The sequence below is a fragment of the Meles meles genome, chromosome 6, assembly GCF_922984935.1.
Source record: "Meles meles chromosome 6, mMelMel3.1 paternal haplotype, whole genome shotgun sequence".
Taxonomy (NCBI): domain Eukaryota; kingdom Metazoa; phylum Chordata; class Mammalia; order Carnivora; family Mustelidae; genus Meles; species Meles meles.
The window spans coordinates 29,274,565-29,289,807 of record NC_060071.1 but is presented as its reverse complement, the minus strand read 5'-3'; the positions used below and the strand labels follow the sequence as shown (position 1 = coordinate 29,289,807).

The window sequence follows — 15,243 nt, the reverse complement described above, 5'->3', positions numbered from 1 at the left end:
GATTGATATAAAGTTTTTTGTCTAGCATGCACGTCCTCAAAGAAGTCTGATGATTAAACTTTTCATCTTTCTCTTCAAGATTCTTCACAGTACAGGGCTGGAGTTTCAACATCAAGTCGAGGAAGCCAAGGATTTAGATCAGTTGATTAAGATTCACTATAGATACTTGTCAACCATCCATGATCGTTGTTTGCTAAGAGAAAAGGTATGTGAGATGGTATCTGCAGATTTGGCCACAGAGGCAGGAATAAAGCTGGCCAAGGAAGGTTGTCTCTCCACTTCAGTATTTTATACTTAGTAAGCAGAATAGTCTATAAGGAATGACCAAATTAAGTTATGAATTTGTGCCATATTACGAGAAATTATATCTAAGAGAAACAGATGTGACTGAGCCACCCAGAAGCCGGTTAAAGAGAAACAGATGTGAACTGTATTACGATCATCTGCACCATGCACTGCACTTAGATTCAATTGGAAGATTGTGTCTGCAATTGTGGAATAATAGTGCTTTAGTCAGAAAGTGCAACCAGCTTAGTGAGAATATAAAGAATTAAGTCAATTTATAGCCATTAGATTACTTGCTCCCTTTTGTTGGTGAATGTAAATGGCCATGGTAATGAAATAGTCACTTGCTCTGTTGGTCAGACTCTGCTGCTAATATGCCCTATATCACAGGTGCGTTAGATACATGGCCTGATTCCAGGTGCACTTACTCACAGCCAGCACCCTTCCGTATTATATTGAAAGCTGTCACTGCATTGATGAACTTTTTCTGTGACTCATGTAGATTAAATAAAAGTGTTGGTATCAGTGTCCAAACATAGTTACAGAGCCTATATTCTGTCTGTGGCTTTAATCTCCAGGTCAGTTTTGTGAAAGAAGCCATCATGAAGGTATTGAATTTGGCTCTCATGTTTGCAGATGGTTGGCAAGCAGGTCTGGGAGCATGGCAGTAAGTATGTAGCTTGTGGAACCTCTACGATTTGAGCATTTCGGTTTCCCTTCTAAAACTGGCTTATGAATGACTGCTTTTCTGTGAGGGCTCACTGAAGAGTGGGCAACACAAACTTTCAGCTCTGGGGCTCAAGAATGGGGTGCCGCCATTTTCATCCCCTGCCCCCATTGGTGCTCAAACCCTTCAAGGAGCAAAACAGCACCACAAAGTGGAATCCAGAGCCACTAACACTGAGCTTGGCCCCCTAGCAAGGGAGGTGCAGTTTCACCACCACAAGAACACCTGAGAATCAGCACAGTAGGCCTCTCCCCAAGAGGACAAACAGGAACATCCAACCAGCACCAAATTCACTGATCATACAGAACTGCAAAACTAGCTCATGGGGAAAACAGTATATAACGTTTGCAGTTTATTATTCTTTAGTCTTTCAGTTTTATTTTTTCTATGCTGTGTTCTTATTTTTTCAATTATTTTAACTTTTACTTATATGTTTTATATACATATATTTATTTTCTATACATTGTATATTTTACTTTACTTTTATTTTACTTTATTTTCATATATATATATATATATATATATATATATACACACACACACATATATATATATGTTTTCCTTTCTTTCCTATTTAGGAATCTAGTTTCTTTTAATAAGCAGACCAAAATAAACCCAGGATCTAGTATTTTGTTTCATTCAGTTCATTTGTGGTTTGGTTTTTTTCTTATTTTTTCTTGTTTTTATTTTCTTCTGGTATGTTTTGTTATTTTTTCTGTTGTTCTTGTTGGTATGTTGTCTTTTCTCTTTCTTTTATTCTTTTCTGGACATAATGACCAGATGGAGAAATTCACCATGAAAGAAAGAACAGGGCATAGCACTCAATGCCAGGGATTTAAATATGGATATAAGTAAGATGTCTGAACTAGAATTTGAAGTGATTATAAAGATACTGTCTGGGCTTGAAAAAACTATAGGAGACACTACAAAATCCCTTACTGGAGAAATAAAAGCTAAAATTTTTGTTTGTTTGTTTTTTGTTTTTTGTTTTGTTTATTTACAGCATAACAGTGTTCATTGTTTTGGCATCACACCCAGTGCTCCATGCAGTACGTGCCCTCCCTATTACCCACCACCTGGTTGCTCAAACTCCCACCCACCCGCCCCTTCAAAACCCTCTGGTGGTTTTTCAGAGTCCATAGTCTCTCATGGTTCATCTCCCCTTCGAGTTTCGCTCAACTCCCTCTCCTCTCCATCTCCCCATGCCCTCCATGTTATATGTTATACTCCACAAATAAGTGAGACCATATGATACTTGACTCTCTCTGCTTGATTTATTTCGCTCAGCATAATCTCTTCCAGTCCCGTCCATGTTGCTACAAAAGTTGGGTATTCATCCTTTCTGATGGAGGCATAATACTCCATTGTGTATATGAACCACATCTTCCTTATCCATTCGTCCGTTGAAGGGCATCTTGGTTCTTTCCACAGTTTGGCGACCGTAGCCATTGCTGCAACAAACATTGGGGTACAGGTGGCCCTTCTTTTCACTACATCTATATCTTTGGGGTAAATACCCAGCAGTGCAATTGCAGGGTCATAGGGAAGCTCTATTTTTAATTTCTTCAGGAATCTCCACACTGTTCTCCAAAGTGGCTGCTCTAACTTGCATTCCCACCAACAGTGTAAGAGGGTTCCCCTTTCTCCACATCCTCTCCATCATACATTGTTTCCTGTCTTGCTAATTTTGGCCATTCTAACTGGTGTTAGGTGGTATCTCAATGTTGTTTTAATTTGAATCTCCCTGATGGCTAGTGATGATGAACATTTTTTCATGTGTCTGATAGCCATTTGTATGTCTTCGTTGGAGAAGTGTCTTTTCATATCTTCTGCCCATTTTTTGATATGACTATCTGTTTTGTGTGTGTTGAGTTTGAGAAGTTCTTTATAGATCCTGGATATCAACCTTTTGTCTGTACTGTCATTTGCAAATATCTTCTCCCATTCCGTGGGTTGCCTTTTTGTTTTGTTGACTGTTTCCTTTGCTGTGCAGAAGCTATTAAAGCTAAAATTTAATCAGGCCAAAACTAAAAATGCTATTACTGGGATGCAGTCAAAAATGGAGTCTCTAATGCCAAGGATGAATGAGGCAGAGAACAAGTCAGTGATAGAGAAGACAAAATGATGGAAAATAAAGAAGCTGAAAAGAAGAGAGAAAGATAACTACCGATCACAAAGGGAGACTTCAAGAAATTAGCAATTCTTGAAAGCAAAATAATATGCAAATAATATGGGTCCCCGAAAATGAAGCGAGAGAGGGGCAGAAGGTTTATTTGAACAAATTATAGCTGAGAACTTCCCTAATCTGGGGAAGAAAACAAGCATTCAAATCCAGAAACCACAAAGAACAACATCCTCAAAAATCAATAAAAATAGGTCAACCCCTTGACATACAATAGTGAGGCTTACAAATTTCAGAAATAAAGAGAGAATCCTGAAAGCCACTGGGGAAAAGAGGTCCTGAATCTGCAAGGATAGAAATATAAGGCTAGTAGCAGACCTGGGCACAGAGGCCTGGCAGTCCAAAAGGACTGGCATGTTATATAATCAGTGTACTAAATGGGAGAAATATGCAGCCAAGAATATCCAGCAAGGCTGTCATTCAGAATAGGAGAGATAAAGAGTACCCAGGAAAACAAAAACCAAAGGAATTTGTGAACACTAATCCAGCCCTGCAAGAAATATTAAAGAGAATCCTTTGAGCAAAGACAGAGCCCAAAACTAACAAAGACCAAGAAGTAACAGGCAGTCTACAAGTACAGTGACTTTGCAAGTAATACAATGACACTAAATTCGTATCTTTTTTTTTTAATATTTATTTAATAGAGGAGAGATCACTAATAGGCAGAGATGCAGGCAGAGATAGAAGGGGAAGCAGGTTCCCCACTGAGCAGAGCCCGATGTGGGGCTTGATCCGAGGACCCTGAGATCATGACCTGAGCCGAAGGCAGAGGCCTAACCCACTGAGCCACCCAGGCGCCCCTAAATTCGTATCTTTAAATAATTACTCTGAATGTAAATGGACTAAATAATCATAAGACATAGGGTATTAGTATATAAAAGAACAAGACCCAGCAATGTGCTGATTATAAGAGACTCATTTTAGATCCAGCAACACCTCCAGATTGAAAGGGAGGGGGTGGAGACCCATTTATCATGTTAACCGGCATCAAAAGAAAGCCAGAATCATATAGAAAGACAGATGCCATAAAGTCAGAGGACAGTTGTGGAGCCAGGAGCTTGCTTTTCATATCTAAAGTACCATACTCTACTGTTAGTGTACAGTTCAGTAGTTTGCCCCTGTCTTGTTCATAAAGTTAATGATAATGCCTCTGTAACTTCCCTAAAAGGAAAGTGCAAGTCTGGTTGACCAGACTGTTGGAATAATAGCTTGTACATATCAGTAAGGAGATAAGAATTTATGATAGTGTTAATCAAATTAAAACCTTAATCTATGCTATTTCAAAATGCTCTGAATAAAGAAACTAAGTGTAGTTTAGAATTCTTCATTGCAGGATGAAAATAAAATTCTTACTTGCTTTGTTATGGCTGTCTCAAATGTAAAGCACATTTTTCTTTCCATATCACTGGGACGTAGAGGTGGAAATAACACTGCTGCATTTGCTTGGCTAAAATTGAATTGTTTCAGTTTCTTCAAAAAGTAAATTGTGAGAAAAACAACACAGAGTGAGGAGGACTTTAGAAGCATTATCAGCCATTATAGTTTATGGAAATTAATTGATCCTGATTCAGACTTAGAGCAGAAGAGTGAAAAATTTCAAAAGCAATGTGAATTTTGAACACTGGTTATTTGATGATATTAAAAAATCATTGTTAAATATTTTCAAGCAAATGGTATCGTGGCTGTTTTAAAAGGAGTCTGTATCTTTTTTTTTCCATTTTATTCATTTTTTCAGCGTAACAGTATTCATTGTTTTTGCACAACACCCAGTGCTCCATGCAAAACGTGCCCTCCCTATTACCCACCACCTGTTCCCCCAACCTTCCACCCCTGACCCTTCAAAACCCTCAGGTTGTTTTTCAGAGTCCATAGTCTTGTATGGTTCGCCTCCCCTTGCAAATTTTTTTTTTTAATAAACATATAATGTATTTTTATCTCCAGGGATACAGGTCTGTAAATCGCCAGGTTTACACACTTCACAGCACTCACGATAGCACTACCCTCCCCAATGTCCATAGCCCCCTCCCCCTCTCCCAATCCCACCTCCCCCCAGCAACCCCCAGTTTGTTTTGTGAGATTAAGAGTCATTTATGGTTTGTCTCCCTCCCAATCCCATCTTGTTTCATTTATTCTTCTCCTATCCCCCTAACCCCCCATGTTGCTTCTCCATGTCCTCATATCAGGGAGATCATATGATAGTTGTCTTTCTCCGATTGACTTATTTCACTAAGCATGATACGCTCTAGTTCCATCCACATCGTCACAAATGGCAAGATTTCATTTCTTTTGGGGCGCCTGGGTGGCTCAGTGGATTAAGCCACTGCCTTCGGCTCAGGTCATGATCTCAGGGTCCTGGGATCAAGCCCCGCATCAGGCTCTCTGCTCCACAGGGAGCCTGCTTCCTCATCTCTCTCTGCCTGCCTCTCTGCCTGCTTGTGATCTCTCTCTCCATCAAATAAATAAATAAAATCTTTAAAAAAAAAACAAAACATTTCATTTCTTTTGATGGCTGCATAGTATTCCATTGTGTATATATACCACATCTTCTTTATCCATTCATCTGTTGATGGACATCTAGGTTCTTTCCATAGCTTGGCTATTGTAGACATTGCTGCTATAAACATTCCGGTACACGTGCCCCTTCGGATCACTACGTCTGTATCTTTAGGGTAAATACCCAGTAGTGCAATTGCTGGGTCATAGGGTAGTTCTATTTTCAACATTTTGAGGAACCTCCATGCTGTTTTCCAGAGTGGTTGCACCAGCTTGCATTCCCACCAACAGTGGAGGAGGGTTCCCCTTTCTCCACATCCTCGCCAGCATCTGTCATTTCCTGACTTGTTAATTTTAGCCATTCTGACTGGTGTGAGGTGATATCTCATTGTGGTTTTGATTTGTATTTCCCTGATGCCGAGTGACGTGGAGCACTTTTTCGTGTGTCTGTTGGCCATCTGGATGTCTTCTTTGCAGAAATGTCTGTTCATGTCCTCTGCCCATTTCTTGATTGGATTGTTTGTTCTTTGGGTGTTGAGTTTGCTAAGTTCCTTATACATTTTGGATACTAGCCCTTTGTCTGATATGTCATTTGCAAATATCTTCTCCCGTTCTGTCAGTTGTCTTTTGGTTTTGTGAACTGTTTCCTTTGCTGTGCAAAAGCTTTTGATCTTGATGAAATCCCAATAGTTCATTTTTGCCCTTGCTTCCCTTGCCTTTGCCGTTGTTCCTAGGAAGATGTTGCTGCGGCTGAGGTCAAAGAGGTTGCTGCCTGCATTCTCCTCAAGGATTTTGATGGATTCCTTTCTCACATTGAGGTCCTTCATCCATTTGGAGTCTATTTTCGTGTGTGGTGTAAGGAAGTGGTCCAATTTCATTTTTCTGCATGTGGCTGTCCAATTTTCCCAGCACCATTTATTGAAGAGGCTGTCTTTTTTCCATTGGACATTCTTTCCTGCTTTGTCGAAGATTAGTTGACCATACAGTTGAGGGTCGATTTCTGGGCTCTCTATTCTGTTCCACTGATCTATGTGTCTGTTTTTGTGCCAGTACCATGCTGTCTTGATGATGACAGCTTTGTAATAGAGCTTGAAGTCCGGAATTGTGATGCCACCAACTTTGGCTTTGTTCTTCAATATTCCTTTGGCTATTCGAGGTCTTTTCTGGTTCCATATAAATTTGAGGATTATTTGTTCCATTTCGTTGAAAAAAATGGATGGTATTTTGATAGGGATTGCATTAAATGTGTAGATTGCTTTAGGTAGCATGGACATTTTCACAATATTTATTCTTCCAATCCAGGAGCATGGAACATTTTTCCATTTCTTTGTGTCTTCCTCAATTTCTTTCATGAGTACTTTATAATTTTCTGTGTATAGATTCTTAGCCTCTTTGGTTAGGTTTATTCCTAGGTATCTTATAGTTTTGGGTGCAATTGTAAATGGGATGGAATCCTTAATTTCTCTTTCTTCTGTCTTGTTGTTGATGTACAGAAATGCAACTGATTTCTGTGTATTGATTTTATATCCTGACACTTTACTGAATTCCTGTACAAGTTCTAGCAGTTTTGGAGTGGAGTCTTTTGGGTTTTCCACATATAGTATCATATCATCTGCGAAGAGTGATAGTTTGACTTCTTCTTTACCAATTTGGATGCCTTTAATTTCTTTTTGTTGTCTGATTGCTGAGGCTAGGACTTCTAGTACTATGTTGAATAGCAGTGGTGATAATGGACATCCCTGCCGTGTTCCTGACCTTAGCGGAAAAGCTTTCAGTTTTTCTCCATGGAGAATGATATTTGCGGTGGGTTTTTCATAGATGGCTTTGATAATATTGAGGTATGTGCCCTCTATCCCTACACTTTGGAGAGTTTTGATTAGGAAGGGATGCTGTACTTTGTCAAATGCTATTTCAGCATCTATTGAGAGTATCATATGGTTCTTGTTCTTTCTTTTATTAATGTGTTGTATCACATTGATTGATTTGCGGATGTTGAACCAACCCTGCAGCCCTGGAATAAATCCCACTTGATCGTGGTGAATAATCCTTTTAATGTACTGTTGAATCCTATTGGCTAGTATTTTGGCGAGAATTTTTGCGTCTGTGTTCATCAAGGATATTGGTCTGTAGTTCTCTTTTTTGGTGGGATCCTTGTCTGGTTTGGGGATCAAGGTGATGCTGGCCTCATAAAATGAGTTTGGAAGTTTTCCTTCCGTTTCTATTTTTTGGAACAGTTTCAGGAGAATAGGAATTCGTTCTTCTTTAAATGTTTGGTAGAATTCCCCTGAGAAGCCGTCTGGCCCTGGGCTTTTGTTTGTTTGGAGATTTTTGAATACTGTTTCAATCTCCTTACTGGTTATGGGCCTGTTCAGGTTTTCTATTTCTTCCTGGTTCAGTTGTGGTAGTTTCTAGGTCTCTAGGAATGCATCCATTTCTTCCAGATTGTCCAATTTGTTGGCGTAGAGTTGCTCATAGTATGTTCTTATAATTGTCTGTATTTCTTTGGTGTTAGTTGTGATCTCTCCTCTTTCATTCATGATTTTATTGATTTGGGTCCTTTCTCTTTTCTTTTTGATGAGTCTGGCCAGGGGTTTATCAATCCTATTGATTCTTTCAAAGAACCAGCTCCTAGTTTCATTGATTTTTTCTATTGTTTTTTTGGCTTCTATTTCATTGATTTCTGCTCTGATCTTTATGATTTCTCTTCTCCTGCTGGGTTTAGGGTGTCTTTCTTGTTCTTTCTCCAGCTCCTTTACGTGTAGGGTTAGGTTGTGTACTTGAGACCTTTCTTGTTTCTTGAGAAAGGCTTGTACCGCTATATATTTTCCTCTCAGGACTGCCTTTGCTGTGTCCCACAGATTTTGAACTGTTGTGTTTTTATTATCATTTGTTTCCATGAATTTTTTCAATTCTTCTTTAATTTCCTGGTTGACCCATTCATTCTTTAGAAGGATGCTGTTTAGTCTCCATGTATTTGGGTTCTTTCCAGCTTTCCTCTTGTGATTGAGTTCTAGCTTCAGAGCATTGTGGTCTGAAAATATGCAGGGAATGATCCTAATCTTTTGATACCAATTGATACCTGATTTGTGACCCGGATGTGATCTATTCTGGAGAAGGTTCCATGTGCACTAGAGAAGAATGTGTATTCTGTTGCTTTGGGATGAAATGTTCTGAATATATCTGTGATGTCCATCTGGTCCAGTGTGTCATTTAAGGCCTTTATTTCCTTGTTGATCTTTTGCTTGGATGATCTGTCCATTTCAGTGAGGGGAGTGTTAAAGTCCCCTACTATTATTGTATTATTATTGATGGGTTTCTTTGATTTTGTTATTAATTGGTTGATATAGTTGGCTGCTCCCCCGTTAGGGGCATAGATATTTAAAATTGTTAGATCTTCTTGTTGGACAGACCCTTTGAGTAGGATATAGTGTCCTTCCTCATCTCTTATTATAGTCTTTGGCTTAAAATCTAATTGATCTGATATAAGGATTGCCACCCCAGCTTTCTTCTGATGCCCATTTGCACGGTGAATTGTTTTCCACCCCCTCACTTTAAATCTGGAGGTGTCTTCGCGTCTAAAATGAGTTTCTTGTAGGCAACATACTGATGGGTTTTGTTTTTTTATCCATTCTGATACCCTGTGTCTTTTGATTGAGGCATTTAGCCCATTAACATTCAGGGTAACTATTGAGAGATATGAATTTAGTGCCGTTATTAGTCTGTAAGGTGACTTTACTGTATATTGTCTCTGTACCTTTCTGATCTACTACTTTTAGGCTCTCTCTTTGCTTAGAGGACCCCTTTCAATATTTCCTTTAGAGCTGGTTTGGTGTTTGCAAATTCTTTCAGTTTTTGTTTGTCCTGGAATCTTTTGATCTCTCCTTCTATTTTCAATGATAGCCTAGCTGGATAGAGTATTCTTGGCTGCATGTTTTTCTCGTTTAGTGCTCTGAATATATCATGCCAGCTCTTTCTGGCCTGCCAGGTCTCTGTGGATAAGTCTGCTGCCAATCTAATATTTTTACCATTGTATGTTACAGACTTCTTTTCTCGGGCTGCTTTCAGGATTTTCTCTTTGTCACTAAGACTTGTAAATTTTACTATTAGGTGACGGGGTGTGGACCTATTCTTGTTGACTTTGAGGGGGGTTCTCTGCATCTCCTGGATTTTGATGCTTGTTCCCTTTGCCATATTAGGGAAATTCTCTCCAATAATTCTCTCCAATAGACCTTCTGCTCCCCTCTCTGTTTCTTCTTCTTCTGGAATCCCTATTATTCTAATGTTGTTTCGTCTTATGGTGTCACTTATCTCTCGAATTCTCCCCTCATGGTCCAGTAGCTGTTTGTCCCTCTTTTGTTCGGCTTCTTTATTCTCTGTCATTTGGTCTTCTATATCACTAATTCTTTCTTCTGCCTCATTTATCCTAGCAGTGAGAGATTCCATTTTTGATTGCACCTCATTAATAGCTTTTTTGATTTCAACTTGGTTAGATTTTAGTTCTTTAATTTCTCCAGAAAGGGCTTTAATATCTCCAGAGAGGGTTTCTCTAATATCTTCCATGCCTTTTTTGAGCCCGGCTAGAATGTTCAGAATCGTCATTCTGAACTCTTGATCTGACATATTACCAATGTCTGTGTTGATTAGGTCCCTAGCCTTCGGTACTGTCTCTTGTTCTTTTGTTTGTGGTGATTTTTTCCGCCTTGTCATTTTGTCCAGATAAGAGGATATGAAGGATCAAATAAAATACTACCAGGGTGGCAAAGACTCCAGAAAAATGCGCTGTAACCAAATCAGAAGAGACCCCTAATTGTGGGGGGGGAGAAAGGGGATAAAAAGAGCTTCAGAAAAAAAAAGAAAAAAATTTAAAAAAATAAAACAAATAAAATATATATATATATTTAGATAAGCTAGTCGAAAAACGTTATAAAAGAAAAGGGTAAAAGTTTTAAAAAATTTAGCAGAAGAAGAAAAAAGAAAAAAGAAAAAAAATTGAAAAAAGAAAACAAAATTGAAGTAGCCGCAAGACTAAAGAATCATGGGGAGAAAGCCATGAGTTCCGTGTTTTGCTTTCTCCTCCTCTGGAATTGCGCTTCTGTCTTAGGAATTGAACCTACTTTCCTTGATAGATGAACTTCGTCCTGGCTGGATATTTTGTTGATCTTCTGGGGGAGGGGCCTGTTGTAGTGACTCTCAAGTGTCTTTGCCCGAGGCGGGATTGCACTGCCCTTACTGGCGGCCGGACTAAGTAATCGGCTCGGGTTCGCTTTTGGGAGCTTTTGTTCCCTGAACACTTTCCGTAGAGTTCCAGAGGACGGGAATGAAAATGGCAGCCCCACTCCTCAGTGCGCCCCCAGAGGACAGCACCCAATCACTCCCGTATCCCCAGCCTCTAGCCACGCTCCGAGCTCACCCAGCCCGCGACCAGTTCAAGGTAACCCCGAGCTGAGAGTTCAGTCCTCGGCTCTGTCTCTGCAGCCGGCTTCTCCGTTCTAATACCTGCGAGCTCTCCGACACTCCGATACCCCCGATCCTTCTGTGACCCTGCGGGACCTGGGGCCATGCTGACCCCGCGTGGGCTTCACCCTGGTTTAGCCTCTGGAGCAATGTCCCTCAGTGGAACAGACTTTTAAAAGTCCTGATTTTGTGCTCCGTTCCTCTGCCGCTTGCCGGGAGCCGGCCCCTCCCCCCGCGGTCTATCTTCCTGTCGTTTTAGATTCACTTCTCCGCCAGTCCTACCTTTCAGAAAGTGGTTGATTTTCTGTTTCTAGAGTTGCTGTTCTTCTTCTCTTCACTCTCCCGTTGGATTTGTAGGTGTTTGCAATGTTTAGATAAGCTATCGAGCTGATCTCCTGCTACCTGATGTAGTCTCAGCCTGCTACTTCTCCGCCATCTTGACTCCTCTTGGAGGAGTCTGTATCTTTAATGTATACACACTGAAATATTTATGACCAAAGGGCTATGAGGTCTCAAATTTGTTTCTAAATGTGGTGGATCTGGGCTATGCACAGAGCCTTTTTGCAGTAGATGACTGCTGAGGCTGGATGTGGGTATGTGAGTGTCCTCTGCACTCTCTCCTATGTATGTTCCATATTGTCCATAATAAATTTTTATTTTTTTTAAGATTTTAATTTTTATAACATTTTATTTAAATTCAATTTGTTAACATATAGTGTATCATTAGTTTCAGAGTTAGAGTTCAGTAATTCATTAGTTGAAAATAACACCCAGTACTCATTTCATCATGTAGCCTCCATAATTACCCTATCCTCCCACCTGGCCTGCCCCCAGCAATTCTTTTTGTTCCCTATAGTTAAGAGTCTCTGATGGTTTGTCTCCTTCTCTGATTTCGTCTTACTTGATTTTTCATTCCCATTTTTTAATAACTTTAAAATGTAGGGTTTTATATCTTTAATGTATTTGTTGTTTCAAAAAGAAGATATGCAAATGAAAAATACAGAAATGTGTAATGGAAAATGGAACATCCCCCGTCATCCCAGCTTCAGAACTCAGTACCACCCAAAAAGAGCATAGTTTTATGTCATAATGACTTTTTCCTTCAAATATTTGGAAAGTTTATATTTTAAGGTGGGGGAGGAAATTTTATATTTCATAATCTTAAGACTTAAGAAAGTAAACTGAAGTACATTTGAAATTAATCCAAAGGCATTTTGTAGCCTACCCTTAACCCTGTATATACTTACTAAATTGAAATTTACTTTCTTTCCTAGAATGGAATCTATAGAGAAAATGGAGTCCGATTTTAAAAACTGCCATATGTTTCTTGTAACCATTTTAAACAAAGCTGTCTGTAGAGGATCCTTTCCCCATCGTGAGTATACCATGTTAAATTATTAACCGCTTTTATATTTTCTTATAGCTATGGCTACTGTTACTGTTTTGGTTCTAATCTCATGAAGAATTAGAAAATTTCACCATTTCCAACATAGAAAATCCCTCAGCAGTTGTGCCATGCGTTGACTTGTTTTTTTCAGAATTACAATGTGGTGAGTGAATATTGGATGTAAAACGCTGAGACTAAAGATACTGCTTTTTAGTATATGATATGTTACACTAGTGGATATCTAGAACTTTTTTTTTTTAAGATTTTATTTATTTATTTGACAGAGATCACAAGTAGGCAGAGAGGCAGGCAGAGAGAATGAGAGGGAAGCAGGCTCTCTGCTGAGCAGAGTGCCCGATGCAGGACTTGATCCCAGGACCCTGAGATCATGACCTGAGCCGAAGGCAGCAGCTTAACCCACTGAGCCACCCAGGCGCCCTAGAACTATTTTTTTTTAAAGATTTTATTTATTTATTTGACAGACAGAGATCACAAGTAGGCAGAGAGGCAGGCAGAGAGAGAGGAAGGGAAGCAGGCTCCCCGCTGAGCAGAGAGCCTGATGCAGGACTCGATCCCAGTACCCTGGGATCATGACTGGGCCAAGGCAGAGGCTTTAACCCACTGAGCCACCCAGGTGCCCCTCTAGAACTATTATTAAGTAAAGCAGATGGTAGACTAGATCTCAGTCATATTTTACTATTATGTATAGATTTTATAATTATTCCTTTTCAAAAAATAAGCATTGAGGTTTTTGTTATGTTTTGTTTTAGCGATTTCAAAAACTCCAGGAAAGTACAGGTGTAACAGTTCAAAATACCATGTGAGGAGACAGGTCTGTGGATTGAGTCACAGGGAGAAGAGAGCTGTTTCATTTGTAGAAACAGAGGACTAAGTAATATCTCTTTGCACAACTTTTTTTTTAAGCATGCAGGGTTAATCTCTTTCCTTTTTCTGCATATTCTAATCATGGTGTACTAATTAAGAATAGCTCTGAACATTTTTTAAAAATTCTGTTAGAAACATGTTAGAGGAAATACTGACTTATTTGTCCATTTTTACACTGGGTGATTGTAACACAGATAGGATCCATTCATAGGTTAGAACATAGCATTTTGTTATGAACTGACTCCAGATTCTATGACATAGGGGACAACTGTGATTTGTTCAGTGAAATGCCAGGTGTTTTGTTTTCAACATTAATTTGAAATGTAAAATAAATGCTACTTTTTCAATTTGTATTTAATAAGCCAATTATCATCTTTATTTACATTTAAAATAAGAATTAAAATTTGGAAAGTCAAATACTTTCAGTTCTGAAATTATTGAAGCCTTATTTTCAAATATTTAAACCTATTTTTTAACCTTATTTTTATTCTTTCCACAGTGGAGTCTCTCGCACTGTCACTCATGGCTGGCATGGAACAAAGTTAAATCTCTTTAATGTAGTAAATACCTAATATTTGATCTTTATACATAAATAATTCCACCACATGCAGCTGAGAAATCAGAATCTCTATTTTGGTTCATTTTAAAAACTTGTCTATACTGTCTAGACAAGTACATTTATAGGTGTTTTCTTTGGAGATTATCGGATGGTATATAAGCTTATGTGTATAAATTATATCAATAAAGCAAAATGTATATAAGCCTCTTATACTTATATGTCCTACTGTAAAATACATTTTTGTGTATTTAAGTGTGAATTATGTCATACTTGAAATGCAGTCTAAAAAGAAAGCATTTTAGATTCTATTCTCCTTTTGCTTGGCCACAGAAACTTTTATATAGTTTTTCTTTGTTTCTGGTTTTTTTTTTTTTTTAGGTCTTATTTAAACTCAAGTAGGTTAACATGTACTCTGTTATTAATTTCAGGGGTAGAATTTAGTGATTCATCACCCACAGCCCTACTTCAAGCTCTTTCCTTAATTCCCATCACCCAGTTACCCATCCCTAAAACCCACCTCCCCTCTAGCAACCCTCAATTTGTTCCCTATAGTTAAGAGTCTCTTATGGTCCCTCTCTGATTTTTGTCTTATTTTATTTTTCCTTCCCTTCCCCTATGTTCATCTGTTTTGTTTCTTAAATTCCACGTAGGAATGAAATCATATGGTATTTGTTTTTCTCTGACTGACTTATTTCCCTTAGCATAATACCCTCTAGTTCCATCCACATGTCATTGCAAATGGCAAGATTTCATTCTTTTTGATGGCTGAGTAATATACCACTCTGTCTACATATATATCACATCTTTATTCATTCATCTATTGATGGACATTTGTGCTCTTTCCATATTTTGGCTATTGTGGATATTGCTGTAAACATTGGGGTGCATGTGCCCCCCCTTTGAGTCACCATGTCTGTACCCTTTAGATAAATATGTAGTGGTACAATTGCTGAGTCATAGGATAGATCTATTTTAACTTTTTGAGAAACCTCCATACTGTTTTCCAGAGTGACTGCACCAATTTGCATTCCCACCAACAGTGTCAGAGGATTCTCCTTTTTCCACATTCTTGCCAACATCTCTTCTTTACTGAGTTGTGATTTTACCCATCCTGACCTGCTCATAGTTTCATTGATCTGTTTTATTGGTGTTTGTTTTGTTTCTTTTTTTTTTTTAACAATTATTTATTTATTTATTTGAGAGACAAAGCACAGTGGGCAGGGGCAGAGAGTGACGGAGAGAGAGTCTTTTTTTTTTTAAAAAGATTTTAT

The 15,243-nt window shown here is 38.7% G+C and overlaps 1 protein-coding gene across 3 annotated transcripts in view; it reads left to right on the top strand.

The window, feature by feature from the left end:
• TUBGCP5 (tubulin gamma complex associated protein 5) overlaps nucleotides 1–14,562 on the top strand; it is a 103,687-nt gene extending 89,125 nt beyond the window's left edge. For all 3 annotated transcript variants that reach the window (XM_046009117.1, XM_046009118.1, XM_046009116.1), the window contains exons 20-23: nucleotides 80–205; nucleotides 864–952; nucleotides 12,416–12,516; nucleotides 13,913–14,562. In XM_046009117.1, the coding sequence (XP_045865073.1) occupies nucleotides 80–205; nucleotides 864–952; nucleotides 12,416–12,516; nucleotides 13,913–13,959 (363 nt within the window). In that variant the 3' untranslated portion in view covers nucleotides 13,960–14,562. The remainder of the gene's footprint in view (nucleotides 1–79; nucleotides 206–863; nucleotides 953–12,415; nucleotides 12,517–13,912) is intronic.
• Nucleotides 14,563–15,243: the final 681 nt, after the last annotated feature.